This window comes from Podarcis raffonei, chromosome 7 (assembly GCF_027172205.1).
Source record: "Podarcis raffonei isolate rPodRaf1 chromosome 7, rPodRaf1.pri, whole genome shotgun sequence".
NCBI lineage: Eukaryota > Metazoa > Chordata > Lepidosauria > Squamata > Lacertidae > Podarcis > Podarcis raffonei.
The window spans coordinates 61,807,013-61,833,481 of NC_070608.1; the positions used below are offsets into that span (position 1 = coordinate 61,807,013).

Below are 26,469 nucleotides of genomic sequence, written 5' to 3' on the forward strand. Positions count from 1 at the left end.
ATTATCCCTTCAAGAGCTGCAGAATGTTGAGGTGACCTAGTGGACTGCATGCTGCTTCACTGGTGCCCACATGACCAATAGGGTTGCTTATTCTGTTGGGCCAAAACAACGTGTATAATAAATGCGCTCACACTCAGGTCACCAACAACAGCTTGTTCAGTGAGGAGAGGAAAAAGCAACATGCCACCATTTCTTTCCTAAAAAGACAGAGCGATCATTGTTCCCAAATTACATAATCCCAAATGTTTATGAAATCAGACTGCCCAAACTGTAGTCCTATTGCTAGCAAAGCAAGCCAACCACTTGGCAGATGATCATGCAAACTGAGGCATGACAAAGCTTCAGTGTTGACCAGATGGCTGCAAAAAGTGTTCCTAAATGACAAAACTAAAAAACACCGTATTTTTCGCTCTATAACACGCACCTGACCATAACACACACGTAGTTTTTAGAGGAGGAAAATCCGTAGGCATGCCACCCGTAGGCATTTCCTCCATAACACGCACAGACATTTCCCCTTACTTTTTAGGAGGAAAAAAGTGAGTGTTATGGTGCAAAAAATACGGTATATGTATCACCTACGGAGGTCTCTTAGGGCAACCAGCCCTACCAGGTGAAATGGCCAGCAATTTTTTCAAAAAAAGGTTATCCCCAATATTTCAAAACTATACTCTTTCCTGTCCCACGTATCCTTCCATGAGCCATTTCAATGTAGAGAGAATCCTGGATAGTTTTCTGTCAATCTCTCATTCTCTGGCCAATCCGCTCTCTGTACCGCTCAACTATTCTCAATCTAAATAATTGCTAGGCCAGGAGCACCCACTCATCTGTCTCCAGGCAGAAAAATCAATTTTTTATCTTACCAGGGCAGATTATCACAACTTTCTCGCTGCACTCAATGCAAACTGAAATAATTGTGCCCTTCATAATCTTATACCGCAGGTACTCCTGTGGACCACCTGAACGTTGCAATTTTTTGCAAAGCTTTTATAATCTAGATAGTTTTGAATCCAGATTATAAAAGACATTGGTTACATTATACAGGAAGAGGATCTCAATGGTTGTCTGCTTTGCATACAGGCACCCGCAAATTCAATCCCTACCAGTTCAGAATCTCAGGAACTGGGGATGGGAAAGACCTCTTTCTGGCACTCTGGGATAGATAGACCAGCGATTTGACTTGGTGCCAAACTAAGGACTCAGCTACATTAGGAAAGAAAAGTGTTTTATATGCGTTATAATGCTGTGACACCAGATGGCTCCCATCTTTCGCCAACATGATTTCGCATAATGAAGTTTACAGCTTGTTTTCCAAAAACGCTTTTTTGATGTGTGTAGATGCAGCCTAAGTGCCAATAAGAGACTTCCTTCCGATGCAAACTACTAGCTTCAGGGGAGAATTTTTTCTTAGGACCTAACAATTACTAGCCTCTCCTCAACTAATGCATGGTTTTTGTTTGTTTTTTTTAATGCAAATGACACATTAAAAGCAGACACATTTAACATCAAGTCTAGTTTGTTTCTCAGAATATTGTTGCACGCCACCCCAATCTCAGTGTTACGGTGTTCCAGGCAGTTACCCAGGGTTTGTGTTTCCTTTGGAATTAGTTACAGCGGAGATACATCGTTTATTTGCACATATACACAACCTGAGCCTATGAAGGAGGGGTTCACAGCATTAACACCCCAAGAGGAACTGTCTTCTCCTATAGCTGTAGCCTTGAATTCAAACGGAAATCAAGCATTGCTGTGACTTTCTGGCTTCCTAGCCTGCTACTTTTCCACTTCTAGTTTCTAGCTCAAATCACCCAACTCTCAACTGTGGTCTTTGCCTTTCTAACTACCAGTGAGTTGAGGGAACAGGCCCACCTCACTTCCTTTGTTCCCTTAATGGCCCATTACCTAGGCTATCGCCTCACGAGGAATTTGAACCCTTGCTTATAATAACATTTGCTGGATCCAAGGGTTAGAAAGGTCTCAACCTACAGTCTACTCCCCCACCCCAAACTCATGACAGTATAAAGCAGTGTCATGTGCTTACAGGGCTGGCTCATTTCAGTCCACTAAGCACTTGCAACTCCTTTCAGGGCCACAGCCAGTCTTTCTAAATACATATGCACATTTGTATAAATCTAAAGTCCTAAGCTTCTGCTGTGACTCACTCCGTGCAGTCGCACAGCAGTGGGTGATGTGACCCACCCATCTTGAAATACTGAAATATGTTGCCTAATAATGCATGCCTGCAAGTTGAGGCAGTATCTAATGACATGGGTCTCTTGCACCTTCCTCCCACTTGCTTTCAAATGCTGTTCTCAGAAGCACCTTCCCTCTAAAACCACATTTGCAGTGCTCATTCGATCCAGAGCTCCTAAGGAACCTGGCCTGTTTTTAAGGCAAGAGTTGGCGGCTTTTAAGAGAAGCCAGTGAGATTTTGCTGGTTCTTTTATGCAGGTGACTGAAATTTGGTAATGGGCCTTCTCCGTAGCGGTGCCTGCCCTGTGGAACGCCCTCCCACCAGATGTCAAGGAAATAAACAACTATCTGACTTTTAGAAGACATCTGAAGGCAGCCCTGTTTAGGGAAGTTTTTAATGTTTGATGTTCTATTGTGCTTTTAATTCTGTTGGGAGCCACTCAGAGTGGTAATAATAACAATATTATTATTATTATTAACAACAACAACAACAATATCTGGGCTTCCAGTTGCCAGCCCTTGCTGCTGGGGTTCTCAACAGCCCTACAGCAATATACCAGAACCTTCATGGGAGTTGTGGTGGCATTATTATTATTATTATTATTAGGCATTATTATTTGTTTACATTTGGTAGTTGCTTTATACAAAAAAAGGTCTCCAAGCGACTCAACAAGAAAAAATGCAAACAGGTAAAATCAGTTGAAAACTAGCAAATGTAAAATAATGCCTAAAATGTTCATCCAAGATGGGTAGATAAAAACGTGTTTGCGTGGTACAGGTGACTCCCCACTTAGGTGGGAGTTACGTTCTAGGCCCCCACGTGCGTAAGTCAAATAGCATAAAGTGGGGAGCACCCTCTGAACACCCTTTAAATGCCCTCTCTACCATTTGGTCTTCAATCCATACCAAAAATACTGTGTCCAAAAATATCCACAACTAAAACAAAGCTCTGGGGCTGTTTGGAGGCTATGTGGGAAAGTGCTGGCTGCTGCTAGGCTACTCTGCACACCAACTCTTATGTAGGGAAGTTGAGCAGCATAAACAAAGTCCCCCTACACCTATGGTATCTTTGGGGCCTCCTCCACCCTCATTGGGGTGGGTAGGGACACCACCAGAAAGGCCTGTTCATAACATAACGTTTGCTCTTTGCAGTACTTAATTTTAGTTTGGAGGATCTTTATGTATTGATACTTGAATTCTCATAGCAGATGATAAGTTATCATCGCCTCTAACAGGAAGTGGCCTACCCACTCTGGGATTGGGCCATGCACATTGTGATTCCTGAGCAATTCAGGGCTTAAAGGGCATTGCCAATGGAAGCCCAGAAGCAATGGAACAAAATCTTCATATATTTGCGAAGGCTGCTGCCAACCACTGCTGCGCTGAGACTTCTACCCCCTTGGCCATATGAATAGTTTGGTATGTGCCTTTGGGGCTTGGAAAATGTGTTGCAGGTTTCTATAAAGGCAGGATTTCTGCATTTCTGGCTGTATCCCAATCCTAGAGTCCTAGGGAGAGGACATATTCTGTTGACAAAGACTCGTTAAGATCACAGATTTACACTGAATAGCTTTGCAGCCAAAGGTACAATTGGAACTTTTACCTATTAAAGGAATGTAGGTCAGCTACATGAATTCTCTCTCTGAAGCCAAACAAACCTAATTTTATATGAATCAAGGAGACACAGTGGGAGATGGTTGGTTTTTAGTAACAAAGGTTTGGAGGCACTAAACAGGCAATCTGGACGTTTGAGGAATAAGCTCAGTAGAAAATAAACATGCCTATGGTTGCCAGATCAAAGTACTAAAAATCAGAGAGGTTTGTTCTGTTAGAGCTGGGAAAATTCTGAAATATTCAGTATCCCTTATCTTCTGTAGCCATTTCAAACATGCTACCACTAGGGAATATTTTCACTCAGCAAAAAATCCTGGAGCAAGTTATGCAAGGTGTGGCACCATTAAGTCATTCAGAGCACTGGCTAGGCCTCGAGTAGGTCTCCTGCTGTTTTATCATGAATTGTGTGTGGAATATCTCACTAGCACCTTTCCGTAACTTTACATCAAGGAGTGTCCTCCATGACCCATCTCCTCTTTCAAGAACCCTTGATAAGCTTCTCAGGAACTCTCCAGGAAATAGTTTAGAAACCACTGTTGTGTAGGATGGCAATACTGTCAAATAAGGAACAATCTTTTAAATCAGGGGTGGCCTACTTTAAATAAAGGGTTATTTGGTAATCTTACTGAGATGATATAGCTCATGCTGAACTAGAAGCACTTCCTTGCTCTGTTCAGTTTAACCAAGAGGCTTTAGACCTGTTGGATGGGCTCGCTTGCTTCAATTATGTCTCTTTTTGGAGATGACGGGAATGTCTATCTAAAATGTGGTATCTGTGGCCATGAACTGGTGTTAACACTCTTAGTTTTAAGAGATACAGGCTGCATACATACTGGACATTGAAACCACCCTCCCCCAAAAGAATCCTGGGAACTAGTGTGTTAAGTATGCTGTGTATTGCAGCTCTGTGATGGGTAAACTGCAGTTCCCAGGAATCTTTGCAGGCGGGGGAATGTGCTTTAAATCTATGGTCTGTACAATAAATTCAAAGTATATATTCAGAAACTGTTTTGAAAAACATAGCTATTGTAATGACGGAAATGTGGCTAGAGAATTCAACGGATAGGCAGTACACATGCAAGGAACTGAATTATAACCCCTGAGATAATACCCACGTTATTTTCTGTGAGGTAATGCCACCTGTTCACAGAAATCGTAAGATGCAGAACAGCATGTTCATCCTTTTAAAGACTATATTCTATTTATTAGTACCTTAGCAGGGAATAATAACATTTCAGCTAAATAGGTAAATAAGTTGACAGAACTCTGTTGGGTTCAGACAGAACCAGATTTCCCTTATAAACAGTACATATAAACGAGTAGGGAATATAGTTAATAAAATTAGAAGATAATGATACAAAATCAGGAAGAATTGCAGACACTAATAAAGGACGACGAGAACCTCTTGCAAAAGGTTTGGCATAGACCAATGGTTTTTGCTCTTATGATGACATGAGTTCCATAGTCACCCTTTTCAGAGTGGCATCACATTTTCTTGCATTCCAAGAAATAAAGCTGTTTGCACGTGGTGATGGTCAGAAGCCCTGAATTCACCTCACACCACTTTCTCTGTAAGTGAAACTAAAATGGAATATCTTCACTGTGTCTTCTGGAAGCCATAAGAAAAGCAACGATTGTGCGTGAATGATTACCCCCCCCCCCCATATATATTTAAATGGATTCAACCTTTCTGGATTACTAGACTGTAGGGCCATGAGATGTCCTAACCTCACCTACTCTTTCTGTCCAATGTCTGACAGGGATTGGAAAGAACGTCATTTGCGACAGGACAGCCACTCCACTGGATGCCTTTCGGATGATGACAGCTGCGCACTATTACCCCAAGCTCATGAGCATCATGGGCAACGTCCTCCGCTTCCTGCCTGCCTTTGTGAAGATGAAGCAGCTGATCCAAGAGGGCTACGTTGGAGAACTGCTTGTGTGCGAGGTACAAGTTCACAGCGGGAGCCTGCTGGGGAAGAAATACAACTGGAGCTGCGATGACTTGATGGGGGGCGGGGGGCTGCATTCGGTTGGTACCTACATCATTGACCTCTTGACCTTCCTCACTAGCCAGAAGGCTGTGAAAGTGCACGGGCTGCTTAAGACCTTTGTGAAACAGACGGACTACATCAAGGGAATCCGCCAAATCACGAGCGACGACTTTTGCACGTTTCAGATGGTCCTGGAAGGCGGGGTGTGTTGCACCGTCACCCTCAACTTCAACGTGCCCGGGGAATTTAAGCAAGATATTGTTGTGGTGGGCTCCAGCGGGAGGCTGACTGTAATAGGCATGGATTTGTATGGGCAGAGCAACAGCTCGCCACAAAAAGAGCTCCTTTTGAAGGATTCCACCCCTGTCAGCAATGCCCTGCTGCCCGAAAAGGCTTTCAGCGACATCCCTTCCCCATACCTGCGTGGAACTATAAAGATGGTGCAGGCTGTCCGTCAAGCGTTTGAGGATCAAGATGACAGGCGGACCTGGGACGGGCGGCCGCTCACAATGGCTGCGACTTTTGATGACTGTCTCTATGCTTTGTGTGTGGTGGACACCATTAAAAAATCAAACCAGCTGGGTGAATGGCAGAACATTGTGATCATGACTGAGGAGCCAGAGCTGAGCCCTGCTTACTTGATCAGCGAAGCAATGCGCAGGAGCAGAATGTCTCTGTACTGCTAGGGTTTGGGGTTTTTTTGTCACCTCAGAAAAAAGTGGATCATTGCAGTTCTTTCCTAATGAAAAAAACATGCTATGTGTCTCAGGCCTTGGACAAGGAAGACGATATAGGGAATAAATCCTTGCTATGTAAACCACATTGCCTAGTTGGTGCTGAAATATTAGATGCGTTCGAAAAGCTTGCTTTGATAGTTGTTCGAGACTCTGTTAAAGAGAAACTTGCATTAACTGTTTACAAAATAGCATTATAGGAAGGTAGAACAGCATCCATTTACAACCTACAGGTGCATAGCTGATGCAGTTGCATTTACTGTGAATAAAAGGTTTGGGGAGGTCTAGTTTGAGACATTCCTCACCAGTTAGCAGGCTGCAAAGCTCGTGACTTATCAGAAAGACCCTTCCTTGCAGAAAGCAAAACTGGCTGGCTTCTGACATGGACACTTGCAGTCCTGCTGATAATAGCATGCTAATTGATTACTGCATCATTCAGTAACCCATGCACTTGTATCAGTTTCATAGAATAAGAACACTTTGGGTATGACTGTGTTGTGTGACCTGGAAAATTTGGCAGCTTGGTTTTCATAGTTAAGAATGAAGGTTTATGTTCTGTTTGGACTTCCCCACCCCCCCTTTCAAGAAAACAGAAACAGAAACATGTATATTTTTAAAAAATACATGCAGCTCCAAAATAGCAGCATGTTTCTCCTAGGGCCCTGGAAGGATTCAATATGACGCACAACAATCTGCAGAGAAATAAGGGAAATTACTTACAGGGTGACCAGCCAGTCTCCTTATGTTCTCGGATTGTTGATAAATTCCAGAGAGACAACCATGTCAGTCTGCCATAGCAAAACTAAAATAGAATCATAGAGATGGAGGGGATCCTGAGGATCATCTAGTCTAACCCCCTGCAATGCAGGAATATGCAGCTGCCCCTTACGGGGATCGAGCCTGCAGCCTTGGTGTTACCAGCACCATGCTCTAACCGAGTAAGCTATCCATGTTTAGTACTGTGCAAAAGCTTTCATGGACCAGAGCTTACTTTGTTAGATGCATGAAGTAGCCCATCAGACAAGGCACGTACGGTCTACAAAAACTTGATCGTTTTTTTAAGGTGTCACAGGACTCTTTTTCTTCTGACTTGGGGTTTGGTCTTTAGGGCCCACACTAGGACAAGATTTTTAAAAGCATAGGTTTCAACAAAACCTAACATGTTTTAGGAGGAAATTGCACAAAAACAGAGCATGATTTGTCCAAAGTCTAGTTGAGATGTAGAGACTGCTACCTGAACAGCTACTAGATAAATTTTTCTTGGCTTGCACATCATCGCTGAGATGACATGGAAGCTTGCACTGAAAAATCTAACTGGGTACTTACTCCTAGAACAGTAAAGGAGTTTACCTTTCCTTTTGGTATCTACTGGACTTTAAATGTATTCAGTCCATTTCACTTCTTTGTAGGTAGTTAATACATTATCTTATTACTTCCTTGCATCATTGAATTCCAGTTACTTTTTCTTTTAATTGATGTCTTGATGCAGACTCTACTTCTTCCTCCTCCAACACCTGAAGAGGTTGCATGTAAGATTTCTGGGCAGAGGAGCAGATTTCTGCTAATGGCAATGGGGGCATCAGATCATGGAAGGGAGGATAAGCTTAGAAGGGGTGGTTGCAAGTTCCAAGAATTCTGAGAACTGAAACACTGTTCTGTATGATTTGACAATACAAATAATCAAAGGCTCTCCATTTGTGTTGCTGTGTTTCCAGCGACCACTGTGGAAAGGTCTAGTCAATTCAATCATCTCTTGTTTTCCTGTCATTCTCTTATGCTGAATATCAGTCAGGGTGGTGCACTAACAATGTTAAAAAACAAAGAGGAAAATAGAGTACCCAGTTCTATAAATCCTCTTATGTGCAGAATTAGCATGCCATCATCTTTCAGTGATTAATTGCAACCCTCTACTTAATCTGGATCTTAAATGATGCCTTGTTTTTATTTTTTTAACCTTAAATCCAAGTGTACATTTATTGCTGTATATATTTATTGTGTTTTACAAGTGTGTGTGTACACAAGAGAGGGAGAGGGAGTGAGTGAGAGAGAGAGAGAGAGAGAGAGAGAGAGAGAGAGAGAGAGAGAGAGAGAAGCAAACTAGGTATATACAAAATGTCATTGCATGGGCATTTTATGTACAGTAGATATTTTAAAAGTTATTTATCAAACAAAAAGTGTGTGATAAAACAGAGTCTATATTTTATATATCTATACTGTAGATAGCAAAAACGAAACCGCATTTAAATTATAGCAAGAGGATATGGGAGTATTTTTTAAAGAAAAGGGAAGGCCTGTGGTGGTTTCTAGCATTTTGACAGCCTGGCTACTTTTAACGGAAAGTTGCATTTTGTGGCTCTCGGCTGCAGCAAAGTCTGTCCTCCTCCTCCTTCAAAGGATGATATCCGTGTATTACTTTTCCATTGCTTGGGGAATGTAATTAGTTATAGCCAGCCATGAGCATATATGTGCTGCTTAAAACATGGGTTTCCTGCTGTTCTTACATATTTGCACTGTTAGAATAAAGAGAAGCTAAACAGTGAATAAAGACATAAAAGGAAATGGGATTGCAGCTGTCGGCTGTTCCTCAGTTGTGTTTTATTCCTGCAGTGAAATAGCTTTTCAGTTTTCTCCTGCCATCTCTTACAGGTATACCAGTTTGATTTTACAGACTTGAAGGAAATATCCAATATTCCTGCTTTTGAAAGTTTGCGGGGGTTGGGGGGGTGGAGAAGAGAGAAGGGAAGCACAGAGGTAAGAAAAGGGTTTTAACTGGTTGCCCATTCCAAAAATTCTGCTGAAAAATGTAAGCCAATCACTAACACCCCAATATTATTCACCTGTTCTGTATGGAACAGTGTTGTGTGAGGCTCTGGTGTGGGATAATGAATGAATCCTAGAGATTACCATTTTGAGGTGGTGATGGATGCTGTAACACTATAATATGACTCCCCTCCTCCCCAACTTATTGGGTTAGGGAAAGTTTAATCTGAGTCTTGCCAGATGCCTGCAGCATATCATTGCAGCCCAGTGACCATCATACATATCAGCTTCAGAAACTCTCAGCCAGACACTCAACAGTGGCTTCTTCACATCAATTACCTCCTCAACATGGAGCAAAACAGCTGTGCCATCAGAGAGGTTTGCCGAGCTAAAGCTTAAGCTCGTATAACAAGAGACATTGATTGTGTTTTGACTTAGCCCAGAACCCAATTGAGGTTTCCATTCCTTGATTTGGAACTAATTTTGCCAGGCATTAGCCTTCTTTTAAAGAGATGCCACTTTTTTCTAGCACATTCCAGGATTCTCTGATTGTAGGCTAAACTGGGCAGGCACAGAAGACTCCCAGAAACATCATTGTTACTCAGAAAAGTGGATTGGGGGGGATTAGTTCAGTTTGCATTTTAACACCAACCTACCTAATTCATTTTCATATCAAAACATGAATACGTGAATCAAAACAAAACTTTGAAAATTTGCACTTCTCCAACCAAAACAGTGTACAGAAATAACACACATTAGGGGAAAGTGTGCACAAAGATATGTTTATTAGTGAAAAGAAACCACATCCCCCAAAGATTTGATCTTTTATGATAAGGAAGGTGATGAGTAAATGTGCTGGAAAGTGTGGGGTAATGCTTGCTTGATCCATTGTCTAACTTCCCCACAAACAAATTGGAATAAACGCTCACTATAAACAGGTTGTCTGGAAATGCTCAAAACCTTTACCCATTTCTTAGGGTGAGATATGTTGGTTGCGAGGCATGCAAATAGGCCTAAGCTGGGTATACGGACTCGTATACTGGCTGGCTGTTGCCTTAAGTGGGGTTGGGGATTGGGGTGGAAGAGATTGGCTTTCCTAAGGAAAGGGGTTTGGGAACCTCTCTATTTGGCCAGGGGTTACAGGTGCTCCAAATACAGTTGATTGCCATCAGCTTTCCAAACAGAGCTTCTCTTGCCAACAAAGGGGCTCAAGCTGGAGAAAGCAGACACACTTGTGCAGATGCTTCCACAACACTTTTTCCTGTAATGGCCAGTATGGATATTTATAGCCAATCTTTCTGTGCTAATTCAAAGGCTCCTTTAATATTTGAGGCAAGAGCTCATTAACTCTCAATAGAACCCTGGGGTAACATAATAAAAACAAGTGCTGGGCGATGCAGCTGTATGGATAGGATACAATTGCAGTATGGCATCAGCGGTGAAGCCAGCAAACATGGACAGAACAGAAATGCTAAAAACAATGACAGATGAATTGGCGTAAGGTTATCAAAGTGTAAAGGTGTGTGTATAGGGTTCTATTTTTTTTTTTTAAAAAAAAAGATATATGGACAGTTACTGGTGGGTTTACAAACAAACCAGGAAAGAAAATTGCCTGCTCATGTGTCTTTAACACTAACACAACAGGCAAAAAGCAGGATTTTTTTTCACAGTGTGGAGATAAACCGTCAGCTGCTGGTGTCAAGCTGTTAATCAGAGGGAGAGGAAGTAGCTTTTCTCCATTGTGCCTCTGTTCAGCTTCAGCTGATACACAAATGCCTCCCACCCACCTGCAGCTACTAACTGCAATCACCAAGGCCATCAGATGGAGAGAAAACAGGCCATATGTAACTCCTTGACTTGCTGAATTCAGACTCTGCACAATGGGAAGGAAAGTGAAGCCAGTCTTTGCCGTACCAGAAAAGGAGTGCGATTTCAAACCCCCGTAAAGTAGATCCAGCTGGTATGAGAAACTCCAAAAAAATAAGGGAGCTCTGCTTCTGTCAGCAGCATGGAACGTGTTGGAGCAACAACATGTAAGCAAATTAAATCTGCTACCGTTCTTGTTGATCAGGTTTAATCTTAATATTATTGAGATGTATGTTGTAAGCTGCCTTGGATGTATGTGAAGATGCAAAAAGCAATTGCAATAAGGCACAGCTGAGCATTTGGTTGAAATGTGACCAGAGTTACTGCAGGAGACCCAAACTAACCTTCCTGCCCAATTTTATGGTTGGGTTGCTACTTGGTTGACTTTTTAAAAAGTAAATAAATGTCCAGGGTCTACCTTTAATGGCAGTTTCTGGTTGTTTTGTGCACTTGGGAATTGTTTCTTCCTCTACTAACATCAGTATGAGAACAGGGCTCAATTGTGCACGCCAATTAAAGGTGTACATGCCTTTTCTCCTTTTTCCATCTGGCCACCCTAATCAGCACCTTCAGTTGCCAATTTTGGGGCAGGGCTTATGTCCCCCTCAGAGTAGCTTACAAACTAGTGAATGGCTTGTTTTCCAGCACAGAGGCAAAGTGATTAGGAAAGTTTCAGCTGCTTAATTTATGCAAGTTGGGCTGCTGCTATTGGCATGGTGGAAAAATGCATTTGAAATGGAGTATTCCAATGAATTATTTTCCCACCTCCGTCAAAAGTAGCCTACAAGATTCCCATTGGCAACCTGGGACGCCCAAAAAGTATTCCAGTTCACTGGAAAATGCTACTGTTTGGAGGAATGAGTCTCGGAAGATCACAAAGAGTTCCACATAATGAAAACCAAGTCTATGATTTATAATGGTTAAATCCTCACATGCAAAAGGATCCCAGGCTCAGTTTCTGCCATCCCACAATATAGCTTTGGGATACTCACTGCCTTTTAGTGTCCTGAGCTACATGGGTCAATTATCTGACTCTGCAGATAACTATAGGGGATGCAAAACTCTTCTGTAAACCTTAAAAGCCAGCGACATTTTCTAGGAGCCAGCTGGCAGGGAGACAGGCCCGTGTGCCAGTGAAAGGAGGGGGGTCATTTTTTTGTGCTGATATGTTTTGGTCTTCCCGCTTTGGGCATAGAAAATAATCTGGTGAGTGGAAGTAACTGGGCTAGGAAAGGCAGATAGTAAGAGGAGTCTGCAGCTAGGTCTCACAAACAGCAACAACTCTGAGGTAGATTAGGTCCAGAGATCGTGAGTGGCTCAAAGTCAAGCAGTGAACTTCCTGGCTGAGTAATGATTTAAATCCTTATTTCCCAGGTCCTAGCCCGACACCCTTTAACGACTACGCAATGCCATACCCTCCAACATGCCTCAGATGAAAATGGGGACATTTATCACTCCCCACAACTAACCCTCTTCTGCCCCCCATTTTTGTCCCCTCAGACTATTTCCACCACACCAATGGGACACAGCACACACACCCTCCACTGTCCTGAAAAAAGCAATTAACCCTGATTTTATTTAATTCTTTGGTAGATTTACAAAAAGAAACACCAAGAAATAAATTTTAGAAAGGTTCCAGATTAGATTCGGATGCACAAAGTGTGTGTGTGTGTGTGTGTGTGTGTGTGTGTGTGTGTGTGTATGAGATTCCTTGCACTCTGCTCTGCTTCCCCTTCTCACCTAGGGTCGCCCTGCTCTCTGCCAGCACCTCAGGGCTGGTGTGTCACGCAAGGTTGGGCCTTGCCAACGACAGCCTTTCCTCCTTACCCTCCTCTCCAGCAGTCGCTACGAGCTGCTCAGGGAAGGAGGCCAGCAGTGGCAGCCATGTAGCGGCAACAGGATGCTCTCTCTCTGCCACCATTGCTCGGGAAAAGCGCTGGCTCATCTTCTTCCCCGAGCTTGGCAGGGAAAATAAGGACATTCTGGGATCTGATCAGAAGCCAGGATGGCTTTTTGCAATTCCAGATCTGTCCTTGGAAAATAGGGAAACTTGGAGGGTATGCAAGACCCACTGGCTCTTCAGACTTTGAACATCCAAAATTGTAAATACACCTGAAATGGGGAACTAGTTTAAGCATCACTGTAGCTGAACTCAGTAAACCACGCATCGTCTTCCCCTATGCCCTGCCAATTAATTTTCACGTGCAGGTAGAAAATGTTACATCCCCGCTAGCAAATCTCGCCAGTGTGTTACAGTGGTTAGAGTGCTGGACTAGGATCTGGGTGGCCCATAGCTGTCAACCTTCCCCTTTTTTTGTGGAAAATTCCCTTATTCCAGCGCCGTTTCCCGCTGCTTCCCACTGCTCTCCTGGATTGTTAGATATCCCGTAGACTGTCTCCGGGACAGGTGAGCTTGCTGATCCCTTGTTTTCGAGGCTGCTGATCCCTTATTTTCAAATCTGAGAGTTGACAGCTATGGGGTGGTCTCGGCTCAAATCCCCCCTTAGCCAGGAAGCTCACTGGGTGACCTTGAGTCAGCCACAGTCTCTCTCTGCCTGACCTACCTCACAAGGGTAGTTCCAAGGTTCCCTGGGGAGGGGGGAATGAGTATTAAACCAAATCAAGGTTGTAATGCCTAGACGATTACAGCTCAGTGTACAGTACACATCCTATTTTTGGAACTAAAACTCACGGTATCCTTTATAGTTTAAACCTTGGGTTAACTATCTTAATGCCTTTATCTACAGTGGCACAGACATATTAGTACTGTATGTTTTCTTCATATACAACACTAAAAGCAGCTCCCATGCTGCCTGCATATAAGTTAATGTTTTAGTTATATTCTAGGAAATGGGTGTGTGTGTGTTAAATTTTTGAATTGTATATTGAATTGCTCTGGATGTGAACAACAGCAAAATTCAGACTGCGGAACTGCAAAAACACCCTCAGTCTACACAGGAAGAGGCGGCTTCATCTTGGAGAAAGTTGCCAGAGGGGCTGTGTGGAACTAGGCCCAATTACCTAATTAGCAGCTAATTAGGAGAAGAACACTAGCCAGAAATGAGAGCAAATCCGAAGGGATTGTGTGTGATGAAGTTAACCTTGCTTCACCCTTTTCTCTCTCACACACAAGAACACGTACTTGCTCTTAGTACAGAAATGAATAAAGATCTGGCCACAACAGAAGCAAACAGTAAAATATGTGGCTATAAAATTATAATAAAATATTATCTGAGTAGACAGGTTTTGGTAGATAATGGCAGCTAAGATTTAGGATTGGCATCCCAGTGCAATATATGTTTCTGAGCTTTTGTCTTCTACTCATTATGCAGTTGTTGAAAGCCTGGGGCCTTTTCTCAAGGGGATGGGGAAATGTGGCAATACTTCTTACAGCCCAGTCCATACCTGTGTTCACTGAGAAATGAGTCCTATTGATTCCAATGTGATTAACCTGCAGGTGTGCATGTTTAAGATTGAGCTTTAGCTGCAAATTACAGGGTGCCCTTTGGGACTGAATTCCATCCACCTTTATGTTCTCTCTCTTGTCTGCAATATCTTTCTGTACCTTTTAGTAACTTTCTGGATGGGTTGTCATGTTATTCTGCCACTATGGCAGAATAATGCCTCTCTGTCAGAATACTTCTACAATAAAAATATGACGGTTAATTTGAGTTGTACCAGATGCACCTATTTCTATTGTACCAGGGGGACTTGCATTTATTGATTATTCCTCTCCCAAACCAGGTTTGAAAATGAGGATAGCACTTTGTCTCCCTCCTTCCTGCCCCCAGTGGGTTGTGAAATCCCTCCCCCCCAAAAAAAACACCTCCTCAACGTATTAGATGTACATAGGCATGCCTAAGCAGCTCTTTGGGTGCCAGCCTATGAATCTTGTGACACCAATAAAACCTGTTTGTTACAGCAGGAGGAGTCCATAATGGGTTGAGGAACAGCTGCCAGCTAAACATGTTCTGTTCATTGTAGACTTAAGAAAAGCTGATCCAAGTCTGCCCCCTATTGTCTCTTTCAAGCAAAAGCCTCATAAGCTGCAAAATGAACAGAACAACCCCAGCTCTTTTTGTAAAAAAAAAAAGAATGTAGCAGGTTTGTTTTAAAAATGAAGTAAAATGAAGACTGTGAAAGGATTATTTTCTGAAACGTAATAATACATTTAAGAATAGCCAATCATTGGGCCTTTTATTTACAGGGCAATACTATTCATGTTTGCTAAGATGTAAAGGAAAACCTATTGGGCTTATTTCCCAAGAAAGTGTTATATAGAACTGCAGCTTTAGGCATCTAAATAAGGCACCCACGTGTCTTGGTATCCAAACTCTGGACATGGATTATAAAACATCAAGCAGCCTCACCAAAACAGCATCTAGACAAGACTAGGAGGGCTTCTATGGGGCAGGCATTTCATATACATTGAGAGAAGGGCCTCATACAGCCGTAGGCTTTGCCCAGCCAGCTTAGGGCTGTGCTGCAGATGGTTAAATTTCAGCAGCAATGCAGCTTGTAACAGAACTGAGATCCACTTGGTATGCTGTCAGTGTGACTAGTGTCCTTATAGTTTGGGTTGCCACTTTTGCTCCTTATGTTGCTGGACCAGTGGTATTAAGCAAAATCGGGTGGGTAGTGTTTTGGGTAGGGCAAGCGATCTGAAATCCTAATTTGCTGTCTAGAACACAGTTAAAAAGTGGCCCGCTTTTTACTCCTTGGGAGTAAATACCATTGCACTAGGTAGGATTTACTCATAAATAAGCAGGTTTAAATTTACATCGTGGAAATAGTAGGCCAGTAAAAGGCTTAGTCAAACCGATATCCTGCAAGGTTTTCACTTTTAGTCTACCCTTCCCCAACCTCGTGCCCTCCAGATTTTTGGGGCTACAAATTGAAGACTCCTAGGTCGGATGAAGCTGTTTCAGTCCGATGCGTCTCCAGTGCAACAAAATCCCAGTAGCAGTATTACGAACGCCAAGTTTGCTCGCGCCTCGGGGTTGGGAAAGACAAGCGGCTCTAGGGCCTCCGAGGCCGCCGCCGCCGCGACTTCTTCCTCCTCCTCCCCTTCCCCACCCCTTGGCTGGGCGGGCCGGCGGCTGCGCGGCCCGAGCCGGGCGGAGCTCCCTCGCGCCGAGTCGTCGTTGCCGCTTGGCCGGTCGCGGCGGCCCTGGCAGAGAGCGAGCTCCGCGCTGCTCGCCGGCCCCTTCTGCACAGGCAGGTTTGCGCGCCGGGTTGGGAGAGGCGGCCGGGCGCCCGAGCGCCCTCTCCCGCTTCACCCGCCTCGCCCCCTTTCCCTGCTTCCTTCTCCGCTTTCCTGACGACCCTCGAGCGCCGCCTCTGCTGCCGCCTCCCTCTTCTGCACCTACTTCACCGGTTCCTATAGCGGTGGCCCGGGGTTCTCCCTCTCTGTGGTGCCCAAGCTGGCCGCCGCTTTTTCCAGCCCTCCTCGCGCTCTCCTCCTCACGTGCATCACCCGTTCTTGTCAGCTCCCCGTTCCCACGTGCCATTTCTGGGCCGCTGCCTTCTTACCTGCTTCTCTCTCCCCACCATCGTCCATATTTTTTTCCAGCACTCCCTCATCCCCTGTAGCGTATTGACGCCCCTTACTTCCTATACTCGCAGCGTTCGTTCATTCGTTTGTTTATTATATTTCCATACCACCATTTCCTTCAAGGAGCTCAAGGTGGGGGACGTGGTTCTCCCTCACCCCCATCCGCACCCAGTTTTATCCTCACAACAACTCAGTGAGGTAGGTTGGGCTGAGAGGAAAGCAGCCACTGGCCCAAGCTTCATGGCTGAGTAGGGAATTGTACCCAGGTTTTTCAGGTCTTAGTCCAAGGCGTGTAAAAGATTCCTACATTGCAGGGGTGGGACTAGATGACCCTTGTGGTCACTTCTAGCTCTACAATTATGTGATCCTATGATTCAGACTGTTTTGCTGCATCGCCAGGCATTTAACCCACCTAGCTCATATTCTGAGTGGTAGGGACCAGGGTTTCGGACATGGGTTTCTCCCTGCAGTACCTGGAGATGCTTAGGGACTGAACCAGGGATTTTGCTTGCAAAGCAAGCATTCTGCCACTGAGCCCCGGGCCACACTTTCAAACCTAAACATCTTCTCTTGCAAATATATTATCTGGTATTGCACTGCTGCCTTCATTTGCTGCTTCCCAAGTGTTTACAAACCCATCTTCTCTCACTCCACCTAATCCTCCAAATAGCATCCCAGTTCCTCCATTCCTCACTTTTCTGTCCTGTAGCCAGAGATTCAAAAGCGTCAAGTATCTCCTTGTACTTACTTTCATGATTATTTTTTTACATATCAGCCTTTTGTAGGTGGATATTGGCTAAAAAATTTCTCTTCTGAGGAAATAAGTAAGGAAGGTTTTAAGATGCTAGTGACCTTTTTTGCAGTGTGGAGGAATGGCCATTTTGCATTAGATTTTTAATAAGCTTTGCCTCAGATTTGTTGAAAGCAGACATTTAAACTTGTTAACTGTTCATGTTGGCAAATTCAATAAGTAAGCTCCATGCACACAATGCACTAGACCCTTTGCCTATAAACGATTACGCCATTATGAAATTGTAAACTTACTTAAGTTGCCAGGGGACTATACTCCCCCCCCAACACGCACACACGCTCCAGGCTGACATAACACTCTCATGTTTTGCGGCTGCCTGGATGTGATAGCTCTGTGCAGCTGCAATTCTAACCCCACTTACTTGAGAGTAAGCCCGATTGAATTCCATAGGACTTACGTCCGAATAGATATGGCTAGGATTGCATTCTGGCACATTTATAATGCATTACTCTAGAACCCAAAAATTTCTAATAAAATGAATAGCCTTTTAATGTGACAAAAACCTCTTTGTTTTTGCTGCAACAGATCGCTTTTGGATATGGCTGCTGTTCAGGAAGTTTCTAGCTTCAAATTATGTATTTATAAACACACAAAAGTATTTTTATAATGCCATAACATAAAATATTAGTAAAAAAAATAGTATTTTCTTAGCTGCATTCCATAGAATTGTATCAAGGTGATGTATAGTGAAAGCAATGGAAAACACAGCGGCACATACATTTAAAACAAAATTAAAACCATATATTGTATTAAAATTCAAGGCGATGTACAAGATTAAAACAAAATGCAATTTAAAACAGCGCAGATAATCATTAAAGTGACTGGCTGATAAAAGAATTAAACAGCTACAAAGGACTGTTGCCATGAACAAGTCTTCAAGAGGCACCTGAAAATCTATTTCTAAGTATGTTTGTAATACGTAAAATATTCCTGCATTGCATTACAGTGGTCATGGAGGGGAGCTTGGTCCATGAAAGGGAGCCTGAAAACTTTGGGGAAGAGTGCACACTGCTCTGTTGAAGCTCTGAAAGAGGAACACTGCACTTTTCATTGTTTTGCAGAGATAATAATACTTAATTTTTTTTGCAAGCCATCATGATTAATTATCTGTTTTTCCCCCAGACTGAAACATGGCTGAGGATCCTCAGAGAAATTTCCGATCGGTGTATTATGAAAAAGTAGGATTTCGTGGTGTTGAAGAAAAGAAATCACTGGAAATTCTTCTGAAAGATGATCGGCTTGGTATGCTTGGTAGAAGACCATTTTATATCACACATTCTGTTTGAGCTCACTTAATTGCAAGCCTGTGCGTGTTTACTTGAAGGAAAAGCCCGTTTGATCCAGTGAGGCTTGCTTCTCATTTAAAGGCAAACTTGTCAAGTTTGCACTTTCCAAACAATATGTGAATTGAAACACATAGCACTTGTCAAAATTTGCAGTGCGGTTCTCTAGCTAAGCAGTGTGTACAAAAATGCATCTTAGAGAAGAGTCCATGGAAAACTGCATATTTACAAAACTGCATGTATAATGTTTTCATTAGGAGAAATTTGCACCAAAATGTTCGATTTTCATAGGGATTTTTTAAAATAATAATAAAAAAATCACAAATTGCAGCAGAAATGTGAATTCAAGACTGGAAAAATGACAAATTGAGGGAACTAAAATTGACAGATTTGTCTATCCCATTGCCTGAGTAAATTTTGCTTTCTTCTCAGATTGGCTTACACTCAGCCTCAGTCTGTATATTCTACACACAAGGGCATGGAAACATTTCTCATTTCCCTCTACGGCAGAATATTTTGTGTGAACTGAAGATTATGTGATGCCTTTTTTGGGAATGGAATAGATACACACACACTTGTGTGTGAATGAATGGATCTATTTGTTAGTTCACACAAAACATTCTGTACTCTCACAAGATGTGGAGCATAACCTAAGACTTAATGTGAATGATCTCTCCTCTGTTTCCAGCTTTCCCTGAGATAACTGTATGGAAAGAGATTCTGGACCTATATGCACTATACGTTTAAAACAGTATACTTCCACTTTAAACACTCCTGACTCCTCCCAAAGAATCCTAGAAACTACTTTCTAACATCTTTTTGCAGGGAGCCTCCTTGGCCCTTTTTGAAGGAAGCCAAATGATTTTTAATACTTTTGATTAGCTTTTTTGTTTTGTTTTGAATTGTTATAATTTGTATTGTTTGTATTCGATTTTGTGTGCTTATTCTTTGTTACTTGCCTTTATTTTTTTAAAAACTGAAAGACGCTATCTAAATAGTAATATAACACAACAATACCCGGAGTTCCCAGGGAAAAAGGAATTAAGCATTAAACTGTTCTGGGGATTGTCATTCTGTGAGGGGAATATGAGTCGCCTAACAATTCTCAACAGCTTTACCAAACTACAGTTCCCAGGATTCTATGGGTGAAGCCATGACTTATATGGTAGTACAGTAGGAGTGGGCAACTTCCAACTGCTCTGAGACTCCAGCTCCCATTTGTCCAAGCCAATATAACCAATGGTCAGAGATTATAGGAGTTGTAGTCCAGTCGCAGATTCCACATGTCTGGGGGATACTTCTTTGTTTAAAAAACAGGTACTGTACTAGTTATTAGTTCTGTTGGGTTACTGAACTTGAGAATGCATATATGTATATGTATGTGTGTATAAACACTATATGTGTGTATTTATGTACATGTGTATAAATACATACACACACACATATGCACACACACTAAAGATGGCTTCATTTTAAAAACAACTAATTTTGTGTTTGTTCAATTATCATTTATTTATTACACTTCACCGGTACAGTGGTTCCTTGGTTCTCAAACTTAGTCCATTCAACTCCTGAAATGGTTCAAAAATGGAGGCGCAGCTTCTGATTTGCTGCAGGAGCTTCCTGTACTCAAGTGGAAGCTGCGTCGGATGTCTGGCTTCCACAAAATGTTTGCAAACAGGAACGCTTACTTCTGGGTTTGCAGCATTCAGGAGTCTATTTGTTCGGGAGCCAAGCCATTCAAGGTACCACTGTATTTCAAAAAGGCACCCATTTTGTGGTTTCAAATTTATTTACCTTTGATTGACAGCAGCTGATGAATCAACCAAAAACTCCTACAAACTATTTTACCCTTTACCATAAATCTTTTGGATATAGGTTTTCATTTTGCAAAAGGACTAAAAGTGGAAAAAGCACGTGTTTTAAATTGGGTTTGTTAATCTTGAAAAGCCCGAATGATTCTTTGATGCCTCCTAGAAGCATGATTGGTGCTGTACACTTACAGATGTGTCCTGGTTGGTGTCCGTTGCTGAGAACAGAGATGATTCATAACGCCGTTCGAGTTCTAAAATGGTGTTTGTTATTAAACCCCCCTTCACAGATATTGAGAAGCTCTGCACATTCAGTCAGAGGTTTCCTCTCCCATCCATGTATCGGATCCTTGTGTGGAAGGTGCTTCTAGGTAAGATGATATGGGGAACGTAGATTCTTCATTAGAAACATAAGGGCAAGTTTGGACATATGCTTACTGTAATGCTAAGGAAAGCCAATCCATGTTTTGAATGCTCCATTGAAGAAGCCTTTGCATGACATCGGGGACAGGACTAGTTAACGTTCACATATTTGTTAAGTTCTTGAGCATTCCTTATATCCAGGGCTTATAGTACTTAGTTGATCAGAGAAAAACAACAACTGCTGTCAGAAGATCTAACCTTCCACCAGAACGTGCAAGTACATGCAAACCTAGTTCTCCTTTCTCTTTCTTCTTTTTCCAGGAATTCTTCCTCCTCACCATGAATCTCACGGGTTTGTGATGCGATGTCGAAAGGAGCAGTATAAGGACGTGCACCATGCGCTCCGAGTAATTCGCTTTATCAAGGATTCTACCCCACAGGTTGAAGTTTTCCTCCGAATATACCAGCTGGAGTCGGGAAAGCTTCCTCGGAATCCATCTCTCTCTTCGGTCAGTATGACGGTCCAAATCTTTTCCATCTGAAATTCTGCTAGGGTGAAGAAACTGGATAGTGGCCACATGAACTGCAGTATCTTGAGAGGTCAAATTCAGCCTTAACCAGAGATACTGTAAACAGGGCTTAGGGAAAGCATGTTCTGGTACCATCTAGGGCAGGCACCCCCAAACTCGGCCCTCCAGATGTTTTGGAATTACGATTCCCATCATCCCTGACCACTGGTCCTGTTAGCTAGGGATGATGGGAGTTGTAGTCCCAAAACATCTGGAGGGCCAAGTTTGGGGATGCCTGATCTAGGGCATGTCACAGAATGAATTTCCCTTGTAGTTAGTGGCAGACATCCAAGCTGGAAGTTGGCAGCCACAGTAGGATTGGGTTGCTGAGAAAATATGGGAAGCAAATCCCTATAAACTCTCTGGAGAAGGTATAATTAGCCCTCTTTAACACTTGGATGAGGAACCTATAGCTCACCAGATGTTGTTGTTGGACTAACTCTCATAAACCTCAGCCAGGATTTTCAATGGTCATGGATGATGGGAGTTGTAGTCCAGAAATATATTGGTGTGCCACAACTTTGTCCTCCCTGTTTTAGCACATAACAGAACATGGCACCTTACAACAGAGGAACAAGGTTATTATATGTTGTCACATAACAAAGTTGACTGGAAAATGCTGTTCCGTGCATGTGTGGCCTCTTGATAATCCCATGCCGTGGCTGCTTTTCTTTCCAGGAAGCAGAGGACGAGGTATTCCTTGCCATTGCTAAAGCTATGGAAGAAATGGTAGAAGATCACATTGATTGTTATTGGCTCATCAGTAGCTTTGTGAACCAGTTGAACAATAAGTACAAGGATTCAATACCACAGCTGGTAAGAGTATTATATGCATACATATCTACATATCTATTCATTCCACACAGGAACAGAATAGTGAGATTACAGGTATAGAAGTTGTACCGAGCACCATCTTCTATGTTGTTGCTGTTTCTGACAAGCTCTTGCACAAATACCCTGTATGGACTTGGAAACTGAATTATGCTCTGGGTTCTTTTTTGGAGGGGACGAGGGAAATGCAGTGCAAGTTTCTAGAACAGCAGTGCAGTGACTAGTGGGTAGCTCAGGGCTGACTAGTCTGTAGCCCTAGAGATGTAGCTAGGCTCCCATCTCCCAGCCAAAGTGGCCAACACACTTCTAATAAATATCACAGGGATTGGAATGCTGATGACAAGGAATGCAATCAAGGTTTTGGCATATATTCAGTTGGGTGTACAGTGGTACCTCCGGTTACGAATGGGATGTGTTCCAGAGGCCCAGCTGTATCCCGAAAATTCTGGAACCAGAGGGCCACTTCTGCGCGCACGAGTGGCGCCGCAGAGCGCTTCTGAGCATGCGCGAGCGGCAAACCCACTTCTGAAAATTTATTATTCCAAAAATGAAACCTTCATCTGGTTGTAAATATTAAGATTATACCAGCAAGAATGAGTCTTTCTGTAAAAAAAAGAAAAAAAGATTTAAATCATGTCTTACTGACTAGTGATTTAAATTGTGATTTAAATCGATTTGATTTAAATCAAATCCGCCCTGCCTAAGAGTCTTAGGCTGCCGCCCTTTGGCAGGAAAAGGGTTCAGCTTTGTTCTTGCACTGAATGAATGAGGCCAGTCCCTTGTTTCTAAGCAGCAGTGATGCAAATGACTGCAGAACCGCCTTCATTCCTTTCTTCTCCCATGCAAACCGGATGCCAGGCTCCATGCTTTAATAGAAAGAGAAGTTTGTAGAAATAATTTTTGCAATGTCTATAAATAAGATTTGATAGGAAAACACTTTGGCTTGAACTTTCCTTAGGTGATGATGATTAAAAAATACTTTCTATACTGCCCTTCATCCGAAGATCAGAGTGCTGTTTACAATATAAAAACACAAAAAATACACATAGCACAATAACAAACAAAAACAATACTGCCTACAGTTTAAAAGGCCATAGATTGTTCAAAAGAGCCAAAGACCTGGGAGAAGAGGAATGTTTTTGCCTGGCATTTAAAGATACGTAATGAAGGCGCCAGGTGAACCTCCCTGGGGAGAGCATTCCACAGGTGGGGGAGCCACCACAGAAAAGGCCCCTTCTTGTCTTGTCACCCTCTGGACCTCCTGAGATGTCCTCTCCCATCACTTTTGAAGACACTTGGAAATAGGGGCATTTGTCAATTTTTTTCGACTAATGAAGAGTAAGTGATTTTTTTCAGATATATGAATGATCTAGTTTAAGGAGAAGGGAACAGGAGGCAGATTTACATACAAGATGACATTATAGAGACCCAGTTTTTCTCATTGGTGCCAGTCCTATCTGAATTTCTTTAAATTATTAATAAAATCATGTTTATAGTAAAATATTCAGATATAATTGAAGACGAACAAATGAAAATAAACAAGCAGATGTTTAATTAACTGCTAACCTTGTCGACAAGGTGTCCAAAGAGAACTGTTTACTGAAGTGAAGAAAACTGTGTGTGTGTCAGTGTCATTCAAAATAATAGAGTATTTCTGGATGGGAAGTTACTGTGGAACCAGTGCTGCTTATGAACCCCCGTTTTTTGTTTCAGTGTCCACACATTGCTGTGGTCAAAATGACAGCCCATACTTTTTTTGTTTACATTTAATCTGGACTTCCTCTTTGGAAGGGGTGTGCTTAAAATGTCACACATGTACTTGCCATGTCTGAAATCTATAGTTTTGGGAATGTGGGCTAATCTCTAGCATGCATGTAAGATGCCGAAAAGCCACCCAACAGGGTTGAAGAGCAGGTAAAAACAGAAAGTTGCTCCCTGCTGATGACAGTTTCCTAGTATGTGCTGTTTCCTTCCCCACCTGTCTCCTTTTTTACTAAATTAAGAATTGCTGTATTGTTACGAAGTCTCAAATTATTCAGTATATACTCTTTTTGGAGCCTCACAATCAATAAATATGGAAAGGTTTAGTGAGCCTTACATTTTGGATCTGACCTTTGAAGAACATTATCTGACATGACATTTTTCACAGTGTGTCATGCTGGATCTTTTTTTTTTTCTTTTTTAAAGGCTCCTTGCTGCTTGTGGTTTCTTGCTATAAATACCTGTGACAGTGAGATTTATTATTGGACATTGATATACTTTATCACTTCTCTTGACATTTATCTTGCAGCCAAAACTTTTGGAACAGTACCTGAGCCTTGAAGACAGCGGACTCTTAACGCATCTGAAGTTGTGTTCAGCAATGGACCATCTTCCTTACAATCTTTGGTTTAGAAAGTGTTTTGCGGGTTGTCTACCTGAATCCAGCTTACAAAGGTAAGCATCTTTCCTCTCCCGCCCAACTTGGATCAATCAGATCACTGTAGCATCCTTGAAAATAATCTGTTGTCCATCTTTAGCCTACAGCCCACAATACCACAAACTCCTGAGTAGTGTTCCCTCTCCCCCAACCAATGCTGCAGAGTACTTTTATAAACGGAGTACAGTATGTTAGCTGCAAGATACCTATAACCTCACCTCCAAACTCGGGAATGTTGCATGAATATCTTTTGACAAGTCAGAACTTTTTGACATTCTAAAACCTGTCAGTTAAGGTTATATAGGGAGTGATGCAAACTGGCATTTTGTGTTCCCTGCATCTTGCAACAAAGGGTGGAAGTGTGAGTTGTCATTTGCTGCTAAATGTCTCGGTCCTGCCATGACTGAGATACTATTTTGGTCAGGAAAGGAAAAAAACAACACTTCAGTACTAAATATAAATTATAGCTATAAAATTGTAGGCATGCAGTTTTTATGACTCTGTCTTTTCTAGGGTTTGGGACAAAGTTATTAGCGGCTCCTGCAAAATTCTGGTCTTCGTTGCTGTTGAGATTTTATTAACCTTTAAAATGAAGTTGATGGCCTTGAATAGCGCAGGAAAGATTCAACAGTTTTTGGAAAATGTAAGTACTCTTCCACACACTAATATACTGCCCCCCCAAGGAACTCCCCCCCCCCCAAAATAAGGGATTTGTTTTGCGTATCAGATTTTTTGGGGAGAGAGGTGGTTGCAAGAGAGAGATTTTGCCCAGTGTTCAAGAGCTGCAATTAAAAGTTTGCAAAATTTTAAAAGGCACAGTTCAGACATGGCATCAAACCACGATCCATGCTAATCATAGTTTGGTTTGAGCTTCCAAATGTAATAGACTTTCACAATGGTTTCTGAATTCAGACATAACAGCAAACCAAATTTAGCACAAAACACAGCCTGCGTGGCAGCTTCAGTATCCATGTTTTGTGACGTGATCTAGGTTCAGATATAAAAACAGACCATGGTTTGTCTTGATGTCTGAGTGGAAAGGAGAGGATTGTCTCAGTGGCTGAGCCGGGCTCTGGAACTCGTTCTTACCTGAAGAGGGCCTCCCGCTACACTCCCCTCTCCCATGGATTTCCATAAGATGGGCCAAAACATTCCCTTTTATAGGAGCACTTTTGAGCCATAAATAGTCACTGCCTTTCCAAGTAGCTTTGGTTATGTTTAGCAGCAGTTTTGTGGGTTCCCCTCCTTTTTCTCCCTGCTCTTTTAATGCCTTACAGCTGCTTTCTTTTATTTATTTGTTGTGAGTCTTTTTTTAAAAATCATTTAAGTTGTTCTTTTAACTTCTGTTGCTAGCCACTTTAGGCTTATTGAGAAAAGACGGGCTATAAATGTTTTAAATAAATAGAACTCGTTGGCTACACTTAAGCAGGTTGCAGGATTAACTTGACCTTGTGACTTTTTTTCCCTTTCCCAAACCCACCACATGGTCAAACAATTTCACAGACTACAATGCTGTTTCAAGCCAGTTTATCTTTTTGTATTTGCGTGAGTCGCCATTCCATGCACACACACTCCTATTTTCATCTGTGTTGGGGAAAAGAGAATATCCTTGATGCAGGAATGGAAAGGAAAAGAAAGAGTGGAATTGTTTGATATGGATGACCCAG

At 42.4% G+C, this 26,469-nt stretch overlaps 2 protein-coding genes across 5 annotated transcripts in view; both read left to right on the forward strand.

The window, feature by feature from the left end:
* The window catches only part of GFOD1 (glucose-fructose oxidoreductase domain containing 1), a 48,051-nt gene extending 38,947 nt beyond the window's left edge, over window positions 1-9,104 (forward strand). The window contains exon 2 of the mRNA XM_053396895.1: window positions 5,568-9,104. Within this exon, the coding sequence (XP_053252870.1) occupies window positions 5,568-6,487 (920 nt within the window). The 3' untranslated portion in view covers window positions 6,488-9,104. The remainder of the gene's footprint in view (window positions 1-5,567) is intronic.
* Window positions 9,105-16,254: 7,150 nt separating this feature from the next.
* TBC1D7 (TBC1 domain family member 7) overlaps window positions 16,255-26,469 on the forward strand; it is a 41,477-nt gene continuing 31,262 nt past the window's right edge. For 2 of the 4 annotated variants that reach the window (XR_008331547.1, XR_008331546.1), the window contains exons 1-6: window positions 18,649-18,768; window positions 20,911-20,991; window positions 21,305-21,492; window positions 22,231-22,368; window positions 24,674-24,819; window positions 25,316-25,445. Coding sequence is in view for 2 of the 4 variants with exons in the window: in XM_053396896.1 (XP_053252871.1) it covers window positions 18,657-18,768; window positions 20,911-20,991; window positions 21,305-21,492; window positions 22,231-22,368; window positions 24,674-24,819; window positions 25,316-25,445 (795 nt within the window). In the remaining 2 variants the exon portion in view is untranslated. Of the gene's footprint in view, window positions 16,379-16,525; window positions 16,914-18,648; window positions 18,769-20,910; window positions 20,992-21,304; window positions 21,493-22,230; window positions 22,369-24,673; window positions 24,820-25,315; window positions 25,446-26,469 lie in introns of those variants that run through there. The other 2 variants (XM_053396896.1, XM_053396897.1) reach the window with 2 other exon arrangements.